This window comes from Rattus norvegicus, chromosome 19 (assembly GCF_021556685.1).
Source record: "Rattus norvegicus strain SHRSP/BbbUtx chromosome 19, alternate assembly SHRSP_T2T, whole genome shotgun sequence".
Classification (NCBI taxonomy): domain Eukaryota; kingdom Metazoa; phylum Chordata; class Mammalia; order Rodentia; family Muridae; genus Rattus; species Rattus norvegicus.
The window spans coordinates 42,268,079-42,284,669 of NC_141552.1; the positions used below are offsets into that span (position 1 = coordinate 42,268,079).

Here is a 16,591-nt window from a genome sequence, read left to right on the forward strand (position 1 = left end):
TGGTGGGGAAGTCAAGGCAGCAGGCACCTGAGGCAGCCAAACGCATCACATCTCTAACCAGGAGGCAAAGGGCAGCAGATGCCGCGCGGCACCTCAGCTCCTTTCCTCACAGAGTCCACCAGGGAAGGCCACCACCTACAGTGGGCAGGTCTTGTCACTTGAATTAACACACCATAAGCTTCTCACAGGCATTCGCAGAGGTCCAGCTTCCAGAAGATTCGAGATTCTGTGAACTTGATCGTTAATGGTAACCATCACAACGAATAATGCAATCATTGACAGTCACAGGAACCACGTGAACAACTGCTCAGTCAGAGCAGTGACTGCCAATTAACCCTCTCCTGTCTGTAAAGATAGTATGGGTGGCTTAGGCAAGGGTGGGCGAGCGGCACTTCAGTGAGGTGAGAGGCACAGTAAGTGAGCTGTCGATTTTTGGCATCTACTTTGACCCTTTGGTCCCCACAGAGCACTGACTTTAATATTCTGACTATCAGCCCTGGAAACAGGATCCAAGTTAGAAATTCCACGGAGTGAGCTTCGTCAGGGCTAGAGTCGGGAGTTTGGACCAGCAGCAGGAAAACCAGCAGTGATGTCCCTTCATCTGTGTGACACTGCTTCCTCCAGACCGTAGTCTGCTTTTCAGAAGTGGGCGGTCCTTCAGTTCCGGCTTTATATGCCAACAAACTGGATTCTGCCTCATGTAGGTGGGAGCCAAGTACCCGGAGTATCCCAGAGGAACGGCTGCGTGAAATCTTCCTCTGAAGTTGAGCGAGGAGGTCAATGAGACCACACCACGGCAAGTACAGTCCCCAGACCTCAACCGTTTGGCCATCAAGGCCCTTTTGAAAAGTTAGAGAAACACACACACACTAATGATAATAATAACAACAATAATAAATCCTCTGCTTTGATGGAGGAATTTTTATTTACATTTCAAATGTTATTCCCTTTCCCGGTTTCCCATCCACAACCCCCCCCCATCCCATCCTCCTTCCCCCTTCTTCTATGAGGGTGCTCCCCCTCCCCAACCACTCACCCCTTCCTGTCTCCCTGCCCAGACATTCCCTTACACTGCTGGGGGGTGGGTCTAGCCTTGGCAGGACCAAGGGCTTCTCCGATGGAGGAATTTTTATTTCCCAATAAGAGGACTCATAATAAGCAAGGATATTAGAGAATGGCTTACACCTCTACGTTTCTAGGGGAAAGCTCCCCTGGTGGAGCTGGCTCTCACCTTCCACATTTACCTGTGTTCCAGGAAGCAGGTCCCCTGGCTTGTGCTGTTGAGTCGCAAGCCCCTTTATCCGAGGAGTCACCTCACTGGTCCAATTTGTGTTTCATTCTTAGGAACTGAAAAGTGAGCCCAGTTAATAAAATGTTTGCCTAGCATGCATTAAGTCCCGGGTTCAATCCCCGGCACTGCAGAAACTGGGCAAGATGTGATGCCGTCACTTGGCGCAACACCGGTCCTTATAGAGTAAGGACTCAGAGGCAGGAGTATCAGAAGTTTGACGTCATCCTCAGGTAAGAATGAGTTCAAGGACAGCATGGGCTACATGAGGCCCTGTGTCAAAAAATAATTCACAAATAAATATATATTTTTCTCTGATTTGCTTAATGCCAAACCCTGAGAATAATGCCTGGCTCATAGAAAACACTCAATGGGTGTTTATTGGAGGACAGATGGGAGGAAGAGTAAGAATGCGAAGCTGAAGAAAGGAAAGGGGTGGAGAAGGGGGGGAAAACAATAACAAAGGAATTCCTAAAATGAAGGCGGAGCTCGGTTTTGAAAGCCTGACGTTTTACAGCAAATCTCAGATCGATACCTTTTACCTTTTGCCTTTTACCAAAAGCCAGATTTTGGCTTATTTTGAACTATTTTATTCATTTATCATTTCTGAGGCAGGGCCTAACTATATTGCCCAAACTGACCTTGAACCCCTGAGCTAAGGCTCTTCTGCCTCATCCTGCTGGGTAGCTGGGGCTGGACGTGTGTACCACTGTGGGCTTCACGTCGCTCGCACCCACCAAGGATCTTAGGAAGCTTCTGGCACATGGAAGAAAGACCACCCCGTATTCATTACCCCAAAAAGTGCGGTGCAGCATGTGCCCTCTCAGGGACTACAAAGCCTCTATTGGGGTCCCTGAAGGGTGAAAGCACGTGGTTCAGTCTTCATGACACCTTAGTCCCTCACCAAACACCTCATTGCTCCTTTCTGGAGAGCTACAAGATCTTCCAGCTCTGAGGCCATCAGCATCTAACTGGGGCCTAAGATTTCCCAGCTCCGAGACCCATCGGGACCTAATTAAAACCTCTGCTCCAATTCCAAACTCTTCCAGAACAAATCTGATTTTCCCAGCCCAGATTATCAATTGTCCCCCGCAGCGCACAGCAGCGTGAGGGAGAAAAATCATGACCAAAGAGTCCACCCCGTGGGCTTGGGAAGGGAGACAGTTCCCAGGGAAAGAGGACCGAGGAGGTCTGAGCTGGCGAGCGCCAAAGCACCGCCCACTGGAATCTAACTGCATTAGCGTTCTGAACAATCTAATTGCATCTCCCGAGCAATTTCCTGTCTGGAAGAGGTTGCTGATTTCTTTGAAGCTAAAATAGGCACAGCCCTCACTTATAAAAAATAATAAACAGCTTTCTGAGAAACTTCTGAGGAAAAGATTTCTACCACCTGGAAAAGCATGGGGAGAGGCTTCATCTCCCAGAACAGGCGAGACCTACCCTGAAACCGAGCTAAGGCCACCCTTGCAAAATTCCACACCAGGAGGGCAGATCCAAGAGCGTTGTTATCTGTTGAAATAAGCTTTTCGGTAGAAAACGCAGCACAAAACCAGAGAGGCGCACAAATAAGAAGCTGCCTGTGTTTCCCAAAGGAAACAAACCTCAGAATCAGCCTTGAGCTTCAGACTCCTGCTCCCTCCCTCCCTCCCCGGGCTCAGAGCTTTGGGGGTCTTTTGTTTTGTTTTTATATTTGTTTGTTTAAAGAATTTTGTTGAGGTGCACTTGATGTGGAAAGAGATACATAATTTGACATATTTTGGCACATGTATGCACAACATGAAACCATTACTACAGTCAAGATAGGGAACATAGCAGGTGTGATAACACATGAGTAACCCCAGCAACGGAAACATGGAGACAGGAGGACGGAGTGTTCAAGGCTACCCTGGCTCACGTTGTGAGCCCCTGTCTCAGACAAAGGTAGATACGTATCTGTCACCCCCAACCCAAGCAGCCACTGATGTCCCTCCAGCAGAAGTGAGTTACGATTTTTTAGAATCACGTAATGGGACTGTGTGGCCTTTATTTGTCTGGCTTCTTCGTTAAGTGTAAAGGATGGCAGAGTCGCTGATGCCATTCTGTATATCAACTGCTTATTCTGTTCCATTATTGAGCAGGGCCTGTTCTGTAAATGCACTAAAGAAACAACGTACCTACCCTCTCTCTTTCCTCTTACTTTCCATCCTCCTCGTTCTTCCTGAGACAGGGTCTTGTGCAGCCCAGTCTGGCTTCATGCTTTATACCTGAGGAGGATCTTGAACTTTGGCTTTTCCTTTCTGAGTGGGTTCCTACCACATGCCCACTTCTGTGTGTATTGTGTATGTATGTAAGCTAGGACTTAATATGTGCGAGACAAACACTCTATTAATTGAGATAACTCCCCGAAACCCTCAAACCTTACTTCTTAACCTGTTGGCAGATAGATGCTTTCTTCTTGAAGCTTCTTAGGGTCAAAGCCACAAGGCTGGTAAGATTTCTCAGCACTTGCCACCAAGCCTGATGACTTGAGTTTGATTCCTGTGACCCACAAGAAGACAGAGATAATCAACACCTGCAAGTTATCCTTCAACCTGTACATGACACAGCACGTGTGCACACGCTCACACACACACACACATTCATGGCATAGCACGTGTGTACATGCTTGTGTACATACACTAAATGAATTAACACATATATGTAATATATTACATATATAAACATTATGTTACATTTTTATATAGCAGTATATATTATACATGCAATATATTTTAGATTTTAAAAAACTTTTAAAGATTTTTAAAGATGAAGACAACAGAGTTCTATGCATAAGTCTTTTTGTAAGCTTAGTTTGGGTAGATAGTTGGGAGTGGAAAGACCAGGGCATATGTTTGTAACTTTACAGGACACTGACAAAGCACCTCCCGCTTCACATTTCCACAAGTAGTGCACAAAAGTTTTCATCCTTCAGCTTCTCATGAACACTTACCGTGGTCGGTCTTTCCAGACATTCTAATATGTGCACAACAGTGTCTCATTATGACTTTAGTTCGAATCTCCCTGGTGACTAGAGGTTTTGGTTATATCTTTTAATGCGCTTGTAGTCTAGTTTTGGTAGTCTATACAAATCTTACCCATTTGAGATTGGTTTGTGTTTCTGTTATTGAGTTCTTATAGATCTTTATATATTCTGGGCATTATCTTTTTATTAGAGAATTTGTAGATTTAATTTTAGCTGTGGTCTAAGTTTTCCATTCTCTCAACAGTTTGATGAAAGACAAAGATTCTTAATCTCTCTCTCTCTCTCTCTCTCTCTCTCTCTCTCTCTCTCTCTCTCTCTCGTGTGTGTGTGTGTGTGTGTGTGTGTGTGTGTGTGTGTAACTTATTATCCCTCTAATATGGGATATCTTTGCCTCATTCCACATGGGAGAGATTTAAATTTGCATCTTCCTCTCAAAGGTTGGTTTCTGAGCTGAGTTTCATACTTAGATCTGTGATTGAGAGCACACTCGTTCATGTGCTTCGAGGCATGGAGCGAAGTTTGCACTTTATGGCTAATTGTGTCAGGATCAATCCATGAACAGATCCTTCATTCTTCCCATCCAATTGACTATACACTTTTGCCAAAATCAATGGATCCTATTTGTGTGCTTCTATCCCTTAGCTCTATTCTATTTCAGCAGTCTGTCTGTCTGTCCTCGTGTCAGCAGGGCATGCCCTCAGTGCTATGGCATTCTACTCATCAATGTCAGGGGAGGCATGGCACACACAGTTTCCTGCAACAGCCTTGAGAGTTCTTTCTAGAGACTCAAGTAAAGCTGAACTAGACAGGAGGTGAGAAATGAGCCAGTCGAAACAGGACTGTGCTCTCATCAAAGGGGATTTTGAACAGAGGAGATGAAAGGAAGGGAGGCCTTCAGGGAGGGAATAAGATACTTAACAGAGTGAGTGTGGACTGCGCATGGAGAGTCATACACACTTTGTCTTTTCATTATCATGGATAGGATTTTAAAGTTATTAGCTAGTTTTTAAATGTGTTATTTAGTTAGTTCTGTGTATGTGTGTATGATGTGTGTATCTTGTGTGTGTGTGTGTGTGTGTGTGTGTGTGTGTACCACAATGGTTAAAGAACAACCTCAGGCATCAGTTCTTGCCTTCCACATAATTTGAGGCAAGCTCTTTCCTTGTCTGTTACAGGTACTACAGGTTAGGTAGTATGCAGGCTTCAAACTTCCAGAGCGTTCCCTTGCCAGTACCTGCCACCTTGTAGAAATTTCTAACACATGCCAGCTAATTTTTTCCTCTTCTGGCTTTTACGAGAGTTCTAGGGTTCTGAATTCAAGGCATTAGGCTTGAGTAGTGAGCCCCTTCACCCACTTAGCCCTTTGCCAACCCTGAAATTATTATCTTAACAGATTGTTAAGAAATTTAAATAAGACCACCCCGTGGCTCCTGAGGAGCACCAGACAGGATTGCAAACTTGGTTCCTGGGATGCACCAGATAGAATTACAGCTGATAAGGTCACACCCCAGATCCTAGGAGTTCTAGGGAAGAGATATTTTTACTGTAAACAAAACCTGATAGTCTTGTTCTTGAGGTTTCAGAAAGTATCTGGGAAGGAGTAAGGCCACACTCAGGGTTATCTGGACTCCAGTCTCCAGAACTGTTTTTGTTCATTGCTGTTGTAACGTTCTTATTTGAAAATACCTCTGCTAAAAGGCATACTATTTGCGTATAGGCAATTTCATGGTAAACAATGTTAACTGTGCTGGTGAATTCTTGATTGATTGCATGCTGGAAGCTTCCTTTGGACTCTGAGGTAAGTGTCTCCTTTTCTTTTTCACACCACAATTTTCCTGTATTCTCCCTCTTGCCTCAGTTAGGATGGCTGGCATAAAGAGTGGGGATGTCTTAAACTTATGGATTGATCTGGCAAGAAATTAGTAATTTGGAATGCATCTTTTTTTTTTTCTAGTTTTGGACTTTATTGTCATTGTCGTCGTCTCAGGCCTTGACTGCGCACTTGCGCAGTGGGTACAGCCGCTCCTTCCGCTGCTGTTTCTTGGTCTTCAGCTTCTCTTCATGCTTGGTGAGCCGGCGGCGCATGGCTCTGGTCTTCTTGGTTGCAGGTCCAGTGGCTCGTACTTCTCTCCCTTGTAGAACTTCCTGAGGTTTTCCTTTTGAGTCTGATTAATGACAGTGAGGACATGGGCGATGGATTTGCGTCTGACTCGTATCTTGGAGAGCTTGGACGCGGCGCCGCCTGTCACAAGACGCTAGGACAGTTCCGCCTTCAGATCATCCAGTTGCTTCAACAGCTCCTCCTTCTTCTTGCCGCGCAGGCCCTGAGCCTTAATCTTGGCCATTGCTGTGTTGTTCACGGATGAGGCGGCCCGGTTCGAGAGCGGGAATGAATTTTGATTCACAAACTCTATATTCTTACTAGATTCTTCTTTAAATGTCTCTAAGCAATGCCTCTCTTGAATATGTGAATTTATAGCTGTGTACTGGCTATTTGTGTGTGTGTGTGTGTGTGTGTGTGTGTGTGTGTGTGTGTGTGTGTGTGTATCAACTTGGCACAAGCTAGAGTCATCAGAGAGGAAAGGGCCTCAGTTGAGGAAATGCTTCCATGAGATCCAGACATAGGGCATTTTCTCAGTTTGCGATCAATGAGGGAGGGCCCAGCCCATGATGGTGGTGCCATCCCTGGGCTGGTCATTCTGCGTCCTATAAGGAAGCAGACTGAGCAAGCCACAGAGAGCAAGTCAGTAAGCAGCATACCTCCATGACCTCTTTATCAGCTCCTGCCTCCAGGTGGCAGGCCTGCTTGAGTTCCTGTCCTGACTTCCTCCAGTGATGGACTGTGATCTGGAAGTGTAAGCTGAATAAACCTTTTCCTTGCCTTTTTGCCATGGTGTTCCTTTACAGTAATGGAAACCCTAACTCAGACAGCCTGTCAGTGAATTGGGAGAGATCTTGCGCATTATCTTCTCAAATATATATTTGATGTATACCTCCCTTGCCTTAGGAGCCCCCAGTTACACATGTACTAGCTGCTGGGGTGGTCTCGTTTCCGTTAACACAGTCCATGGCGTCAGGCAAGGCACTTCAGCAGGAGCAGACAACAGCTGGCCACACTGTGTGCAGTCAGGAAGGGGAGAGACACTCGCTCAGGCGGTGTTCCCTTCAGGCTCTCCAGGACCTCAGTACAATGACATGCTTCCACCTACATTTGGGGGGTCCTTTCCACCTCAATAATTGGCCTATTTTAGATAATCTCTCACAGCAATATAAGAGATCTGTCTTTTCCATGACTCTGTATTCAGTCAACGCGACATTATCAAGCTTCACCGTATCAGACACTATCCATTTTATATTGTCAGATGTTTCAGGGTTGTCTCCTGTAAACGTGTAGACTTTTGCATTCACACATCTCCACTTAGAAATAAGTTAAACCCTTGGGCTGCCATCACTAAATCCTCTCAGCTAAGACCCCAGCTTACAGACCTCGCTTCAGAGAACCTAGAATGCCCTGTAAATTCTGAAGAACTAGTCACATTTGCAACATGCACGGTCTCTTGTAATCTCGAGCCCTCTCTTCTTGTCTGGTGTTCTGTTCCTAGCACAGTGAGTCCCTCTCAGCCCCCTACAGCCCATGTCTTCTGCTGACCACTATTCAGTTGACAAAGAGAGAGGCCACTGAAGAGGAGCTCTCCAGAGCCCCCTCTCTGGCTATTTTCTGTCAGGCAATCTATCCTGCAGCCTCGAAGGGCATTAACCTCCCTGTCCATTTCCTCAGTCCTCTAAGCTTCTTGTGTTGTGGCCTAGAATGTCACCGGAAGCAGGAAGCTGAGGTCTTCACTGGGTTATCCCTGGTTAATGGGACTGACCTTGGTGGCCTCATATCCACTGACATCAAAAGTATTTGTTCATGTATGTGGTCCTTCAAAAGCTGTTTCAGTCAGGCATTTAGTTCTTTTTTCCTCCATCTTTGTTGGAACCAGAAGTTTTGGGTGGTCTACGTTTCTTTATTTATTCCAGAAGAACTTTGCATAATCCAGATGCAGTGGGCCAAGTGTGGTGGCACACACCTGTGACCTCACCACTTGGGAAGCGGGGACAGAAGGATCATGAGTTCAAGGTCATTTTGATTGAGTTTAAGTCTACATAAGACCTGCACCACATAAGACCCAGTCTTCAAAGAAAGAAGAGGGAGAGGGGGTGGGGGAGAGAGAAAGAAGAAAAAGAAAAACAAACAAATAAACAAATAGGTCTGAAGATGTAGTTCGGTGGTTGGAAGCACACATTGATCTTCCTGAGAAGCTGGACTCAGTTCCAGAACCTGCATCCAGAGATTCACAGCTGACTCTACATCCATGGGAGCTGATGTCCTCTTCTGGCCTCCTCCAGCACCTGTGTATGAGCATGTGTGCACACTCATGTACCCACACACATACATATGATTAAAAATAAAATAAATCTTTAAAAAATTGCAAGCTCTTTGACAAATACATTTATTAAAATATCTAATATTCTGTGATGTTTGCACTGTCTCTTAAAAAATTGGTGTGTATGTGTGTGTGTATATGGGTATGTGAATATGTGTGTGCATGTGTGTATGTATATATATGTGTATGCGTATATGTTTGTGTATGTATTTTGGTGTGTATGTATGTATACATGTGGTGCGTGTATGTGTGTTATATGTATGTACGTGTGCATGTGTCTGTGTGTGTCTGTGTGTGCATGTGTATGTGAGTATGTCCATTTGTATGTGTATATGTGAATGTAAGTGTATATGTGTGTATGTGGATATGTGTGTATGTATGAATATGCATGTGTTGTTTGTGTGTGGGTGTGTGTGTATGTGCATGCAAGCACATGTGCACATCACAGTGTGCTTGTATATGTACCATGGTAGGAGTGCCGGGAGCACAGATCTGCCCAGGGTCTGGCTTTTCACTTCAGTTCAGGGGGATGAGCTCCAGTTGTCAGGCTTACACACCAATTGCTTTCACACGCATCTACCTTTCCAGCCTAGTTTTTCACTCTCCTGTTTTCTTCTCTCTCTTTAAATTACATTATTATCTGTGTTTATAGTGTGTATAGTGTGTAGTGTGTAGAGTGTGTATAGTGTGTAGTGTGTAGAGTATGTATAGTGTGTACAGAATGTATATCAAGTATAGTGTGTATACTGTATATAGTGTGTACAGCATGTATAGCATGTATAGTGTATATAGTGTGTATAGTGTGTACAGCATGTACAGTGTGTAGAGTGTGTACAGCATGTATAGCATGTATAGTTTGTATAGTTTGTATAGTATGTATAGTGTGTACAGCATGGACAGTGTATAGAGTGTGTAGAATGTGTATAGTGTGTACAGCATGTACAATTTGTGTAGTATGTATAATGTGTACAGCATGGACAGTGTATAGAGTGTGTAGAATGTGTATAGTGTGTACAGCATGTACAGTATGTATAGTGTATAGTGCGTTTATAGTATGCAGAGTGTGTATAGTGTATGCATGCTCATGGCAGCATCCTTAACCCCTGAGCCCTCTCTCCAGCCCTGATTCTGCACCCTCTTAAGGATGGATGAACACTATCATTGAGCTCCACGGCCCTGAACTCAATGTTAGTTCTCAAACCTACAATCTACCGTTGTGGTTTTGTATTTCGGCACTGATGTTTGTCTGTTTCATAAGGTGAGGTCATGAACCGCGTCTTTCCCGTATGAGTGTTCCGTTGGTCCAACTTCATTTGCTGGAAAGCTATTGCCTGGCGCCCCACCTCACTGTCCCCGGTGATGTGCTTTGTTACAGTGTTTACTGTGTTGACGAATAACACTGATCTGAAAAGGTCATTTCATAACACTGAGGTGAAATAAAATTAGGGCCCAACAAACATTTTTGGCTGTATAGAGTACTGTTGCCTATCTAAAACGGGGAAAGGCAGTGTGGCTCAATGTGCAGTTATCATCATGGTGAGTGGCTATAGTCACATCTGATTTCCTTCACGTCACAACCACAAAAAGTTTTATTTATGTTTCCAAAGAAGACCCCATTTGTCCCAGTGAGGGACCTAAAGTTTGAAGTATTCGGTTAGAAATTAAAGTAGACAAGTAGGTAATGGTGCAGCATATGTCTATCATACTTCATAATGCTTGCACTTGAAATATTCCAAGAGTAAGTAATGTTTTATTTCCTTCTTCAAAAGATCACCTTCTTACCAGGTATAAACTTTATTTCAAGAATGCGGTTTTTTTTTTTTTTTTTTTTTGGGCTGGGTATAGTGGTATACTTTAGCTCCAGCATTAAGGAGGCAGAGGCAGGCAGATCTCTGAGAGTCTGTGGCTAGCCTGGTCTACATAATGTTTCCTGTTGCCCTGACCAAGACAACTTATAGAAGGAAGGGTTTGTTCTGATTTATGATTTCTGAGAGATTACATTCATGATAGTAGAGCAGAGAGACAGGCAAGAGGCAAGCAAGACAGCAGGAACCAGAGCTGAGAGAGCAGACCGGAGATGGCCAGAGGAGTTCATCTCCAAGTCTGCCTCCAGTGACCGACTTCCTGAAGCAAGGCCGTAACTCCTAACTCCTCAAACACTGACACTGACTGCAGACCAAGCCATCAACATAGTCTCCAAGACTATGGGGACATTTCTCATTCAAACCAACACACACACACACACACACACACACACACACACACACACACACACTTTTATATAAAGAAACAAAAGAGAAAATTTGGAACCTGGAATTAGCTCAGTGATCACTTGCCTACCCTGCACTAAACTCTGGAGTCAACTTTAGCAGTGCAGAGAGGGGACAATGGCAGAGAACAGGTGACATGGAGCAAGAGGAAGGGGCTTTCAGGGAGCTGAGGTTTACCTGTGTCTCCTTAAAATCCGCAAGCTGAATGCACGGTCCCTCGGGATAATGGGCTCAGATGTCTGGAGGCCACCAATTAATGCTTTACAAAAGGGACCTAAGGAGCTTAGCCACCTTTGGTGCCTCATGAAGTCACTGAACGCACGTTCTGTGAAGAATTGACCCTCGCTAGGACCCAAACCTGCTGGATCCATGGTTTTGCTGGATCCATGGTTTTGGATTTCCTGGTGTCTGAAGTGTGAAGTTCTAGGGCTTGTCCGGTTTGATGTGCTTCTTTCTGGCAGCCTCAGTGGACTGGAACGCAAGGAGACAGCTACAAAACTGACAAGGGTTTTGCACAAGGCCTGTCCAGTACAGGCCGCTGGAGGGAAGGGTAGAGTGCACTGGTGGAGAGGGGATGCCAAGGGGTGAGCGGGAAGTTTATGCATAAAAAAGAGTCTAAGTATCATCCTGAAATCTTAGAAAGAAGGCTGCAGCGATTTCTTGATGGCCTCTTTCCTCCTTGTAAATACATATCCATATACTAATTCATATTCATATTCATATACTAATTATATTCGGATACCTTTCTTCCTTTCTTTTTGGGCAGGTTTCAAGTATTCCAAGCCGGCATTGAATCCCCCATATCATGACCTTGAACTTCTGATCTTTCTGCGTCTGCTTCGCAAAGTCAGATATCGGGTGTGTACTATTATTATGCCTAGTTTTATGCGATGCTGGGAACCACATCCGAAGTCTCACGCACGCCAGCCAGTCTGCCAACCGAGCTGCGTCCCTAGCTACACCTTTTCTTTCAAAGGATGCTCTGTGCTGTCTAAACTTTAGATCCCATCATAGAAAGATCTAAGAGCTAGGGGAGGATTTAAAATCACTCACAGAACATTCTAGAGTGCTGTCTGTCACTCATCTGGCTAGGACCTGCTTGCTTGGGTGCAGAAAACAGCACCGCGAGGTTCTGCTAGAATTGGATTCTTGTGAGGCATGAGCATGCTATCAAAGCCATGGACCACAGCTTAGAGAAGTGAGTATAATGAATAAAGAGGGTGTCTGATGTTTTATAAAAAACGTCAGACATATCCACTGACCAGAGAAAACATCTAGAAACAAAAATGGGGGTCATAGGGTGAAGGAGAAAGTCGGGTTGGGGGCTGGAGTTAACACTACCTCCACAGAGTTCATTGAGGTGGGGCGAGGGTCATATGCTTTAACGTGCAAGGGCCGTGTGCTTTAAGGAAGAGGTATAAACTCAGAAAGACTCTCAAATTGGGCTTGGTGGTGCTAGTAATCCCAGCTGGGATGAGGTGGAAGCAGGGTGACCAAGAGTGCAAGGCCATCCATCCATGATGAGGCTAGCAGAGGATTCAAGAGAACACGGCTCAAGACAAGACAAGACAAAACACCCTCCAAGCAAGCACCTTGCTGTCTCGCTGGCAGCCTCTGTAAGCTCAGCGTTAAGGCTGCACTCCCTCACTCTGCTGTTGAATGTATCCACTTCTTTCAAAGCTCCCGGCAGCCCCAGCTCCTGAGGATCTACAGTGTCTGTGTCTCCTCCAGGCTGCAGGCTGCTCCTGCAGGTCCTGAGAGTTCTGGGTTAGCTCAAAGGAGTCATTCTCAGCCTACCTCCCCTCCCCTCTTGAAGAATGAATTCTCCAGTATATGCCCAAATATTTATATATTTTTCTTCTATAACATTTATCAACTAAATTATAGGCATTTGGAGGTTAACTACCTGTAATTTTTTTCTTTGCAAAGTAGACAAGAGAGACCATGTCGGCCCTTCTGCTCTGTGGTGTGCCAGTGTCACACAGTGTGTAGACATTTGCTATGTGAATAAAACCCGGCCTATTCATATGTAATACCATTGCCAATTGTTTACTTATTTATTCATTCATTTTTTTGAGACAGATTCTCACACAACCTCAGCCTCCTCAATGCTGATTAGAAGCATGAGCTTCTAATTACACTACATTATATTATACTAGTGGATTTTATAATGCACATACACAAAATATGATTCAATGATGTGAAAGTAGGATATAGGTAAGAATATAGGTTTTTTCCTACAACAATGTGTGGTAGTTTGAATATGCACGGCCCCCATAGACTCATGTGTTTGAATGCTTAGCGCACAGGGAGTGGCACTATTAGGAGGTGTGGCCTTGTTGGAGGAGGTGTGGCCTTGTTGGAGGAGGTGTGGCCTTGTTGGAGGAGGTGTGGCCTTGTTGGAGGAGGTGTGGCCTTGTTGGAGGAGGTGTGGCCTTGTTGGAGGAAGTATTCGTGTGTTTGGAGGCGGAGCTTTGAGGTTTCTTGTGTTCAAGCTATGCCTTATGATCTCTCTCTGCCTGTGTACTATGTGGAGGCGTATCTCATGGGCTCAAACATAAATCTAAGGCAATACTTTTAAAAATATTTATTTTATGTGTGTACATGTTTTGCTTACATGTATGTCTGTGAACCATGTGCATCTTGGTAACTATGGTGGCTGGAAAAGGATGTCTGATCCTCTGGGACCATATAGGTATTAAGAGTCAAATCCAGAACTTCTGGAAGAGCAGCCAGTGTTTTTAATCCCAGAGCCATTTTCCAGGGCTCAGTGTCACATTTTAAATTCATCTTCTTTTTTCGAGATTAGTTTTTATACTCTATCTAGCCTAGGCTGACCTAGAACTCACAGTAATCCTCCTGTCTCAGTTTCCCAAGTACTGGGACTACCGGAGTAAGCTGCCAAACGCACGTATAGATTTCTGTGTATAAAAATGGAAGATCTGAAACCCATTTGGATTAAAGCTCTATTTGAAATTCCAAACGCTGAGTAAGACCAGATAGATTATACCTTTCCATTTGACAAGCACCTGTGGCAAAGATAAAGGGCATTGTCTCTTCTCATATGCCAAGGCTTTTGTCTTATTACCTAATTCTCTTTTCTTTCTTTCATTTCTTCACTCCGGTCTCCATTTCTCCCTCTGTTCGTTCGCTCTTTCTCTCTCTCTCTCTCTCTCTCTCTCTCTCTCTCTTTCTTTCTTTCTTTCTTTCTCTTTCGCCCTGCTCTGTCTCCTCAGGTCTGGGATTGCAGGGGCTCCACCAGGCCAGGCTTCCAGCACTTTCCCCTCTCTACAACCTACAATGTTTCCGATTCAGAACACGCATTTATTTTTTTTTTTTTTGGTTCTTTTTTTTTTTTTTTCGGAGCTGGGGACCGAACCCAGGGCCTTGCGCTTCTTAGGTAAGCGCTCTACCACTGAGCTAAATCCCCAGCCCAGAACACGCATTTAATAGGAAAGCCCCAAACTCTTACTTCTCAGAAATGCATGTTTATCTATTTGTATGTTCACACAAGCCCTCCTTTTGAGACAGGGTCTCTCTACATAGTCATGGCCGTCCTAAAACTCACTTTGTAGACAAAACTGGCCTTAAACTCAGAAATCTGCCTGCCTCTGCCTCCCAACGCTAGAATTAAAGGCACACATCACCACGCCCAACTCTTCAGAGTATTTATCTGATTATGTCGCCTCCTAAAGTTTGTTCCAAAGCTTTGTTTCAAGCACACCAGGAGGAAGAGCTCGATTACAAGACTTTCTTAAACTCGGCCCAGGTGTAATAACTGTAAACCACACACGAAGGCAAATAGAATTAGGTATCCAGTACGATTTTGTTTCCTGTCCAACATCCCAGGGCAGGTTTTAAGCAAACACAAAGCCTACTGGAAGAAACAGCCCATGAATGGAGGTAGTGTGAGACTTTTTCCTGCCTCAGAGATACATGCAACTGATTGCTTTGAGGAGGCTAAGAGGCCACACCACTCCTGGGTCAGGCCCTAGTCACCCAGGAGGTCCCCCTTGATCTCTGGGTGCACAGTGAGGGTTCTGGCGCGTTCCTGGTCCGGGGGTCGCAGGCCTTCAGTCTTGAGCAACTAGGACCCGCTCAAGTGGGTTCTTCTTCCTGACTGGGCTCTCTTTTCAGGCTGTCTAGTAAGGAAAACCCTCCGAAACTCTAGATCACTAGGGAACAGCCGAGTACAAACTTCTGACACCGGGGGTTGTCAAGATGGCAAACTCAGACAGAGCTGGCGAGTGTGCCCGGCACTCCCGCGCTCACACTGGGGTGGCGCTGCGTTCCCGGAGACCGCCGTCTTCCCCAGCGCTCGGGCCCGGGGCGGCAGGGACCCCAGCGCGCCGGCTGACTACAGATCCCAGGGTGCCTCTGCCATCTCGCTCCCTCCCAGCGCCGGCCCCGCCTCCCCAGCCCTTGTTGTTTTGGCTGGAAGCGCTCCGGAGGAGTTTCAGAGAAAGTCTGGGCAGAAGCTAGAGGCGACCGATCGTGGGAAGGGGAGGCAGAAAGGCCAGAAGGAGGAGGGCTGGAGCCCGGGCCGCGCCTCCCCGAACCCGCCGCGCGCCCCCGGGGTGGGGGAGGAGCGCAGGGGACGGGACAGAGGGGTCCCTCCCCAGAGCAGAGCCGCCCTGAGCTTCGTCCCTGCGCTGATCCCCGCCCTCATCCGAGGCTGGTGCGCAGACCCACCCTCCCGCCGCGGACCCGCGACCTCCCCGACGCCCGGCGACGCCCCGGTCCTCGCCGCTGGTCCCCGAACTCTGTAGGCGGCTCGGGACCTGCCCCTGAGCCGGCTGCCACCCGGACGCCGCACGCCTTTCCAGGCGCCCTTTTCCGAGCAGAGGGAAGAAGATCGAGCCCCTCTCAGTGTGAAAGCGCCAGCGGGCGGAGCGGAGCGGACACCGCGCACGGGCATTGTGTGTGCGCGTGCAGCGTGGGGTCCGCAGCGGGGAGAGACCGCGGGAGGTCCCGTCCTCAAGGGGCGGAGCGCAGGGCTTCCAGCTCCCGGCTCCCTGTTCGGGCAGAGTCCCAGCCGAGCCCGACCGCTGCCTAGGCGGCGGGACGGTGCGCCTGGCGGCCAGGAGGGTGCACTGAAAGAAGGCCGGAGAGACCTGGTCCCCGCGGTTCCCGATCGGGTTCCTCTTCGGTCCGCGGATCTGCGGGAGAGAGGTTCGATCGCCAGCACAGGGCGCGGGGAGCCGGGCCGCCCCGTCGGGGGAATCTGCGACGTCCTCTGGGCTGCGTGTGCTCGCTGTGCCCGGAGCGCGTCCGCTGTGTCCACCAACCCCTCCGGTGCCTGGTCCTCCAGCCCTCACGGCGTGCACCATGAGCGGCGGCGAAGTGGTTTGCTCGGGATGGCTCCGCAAGTCCCCCCCGGAGAAGAAGTTGAAGCGTTATGTAAGTACAGGTCAGGGCACCGTCGGCCGCGGTGCAGCAGCCTGCGCGCCGGGCAGGCTCTTCCAGGAATCCCGTCCTCCTCTTCCTCGATCCCTCTCTCGGCCGGCGGGCTCCGGACCCGGTGCAGTTCAGTCCCACCCTGACGTCCACTCGGCGGCCAAACTTTCTCTCTCCGTATTGCAGACCGCCTTCCTTGCAGGCCTTG

General features: G+C 47.0%; 1 protein-coding gene and 1 pseudogene across 3 annotated transcripts in view; one reads left to right on the forward strand and one right to left on the reverse strand.

Moving 5' to 3' along the window:
• Positions 1-6,253: 6,253 nt before the first annotated feature.
• Rpl35-ps11 (ribosomal protein L35, pseudogene 11) lies at positions 6,254-6,730 on the reverse strand (annotated as a pseudogene).
• Positions 6,731-15,410: 8,680 nt separating this feature from the next.
• The window catches only part of Gab1 (GRB2-associated binding protein 1), a 108,721-nt gene continuing 107,540 nt past the window's right edge, over positions 15,411-16,591 (forward strand). For 2 of the 3 annotated variants that reach the window (XM_087594822.1, XM_087594814.1), the window contains exon 1: positions 15,411-16,386. In XM_087594822.1, coding sequence (XP_087450948.1) covers positions 16,315-16,386 — 72 coding nt within the window. In that variant the 5' untranslated portion in view covers positions 15,411-16,314. 3 annotated transcript variants of the gene reach the window in all.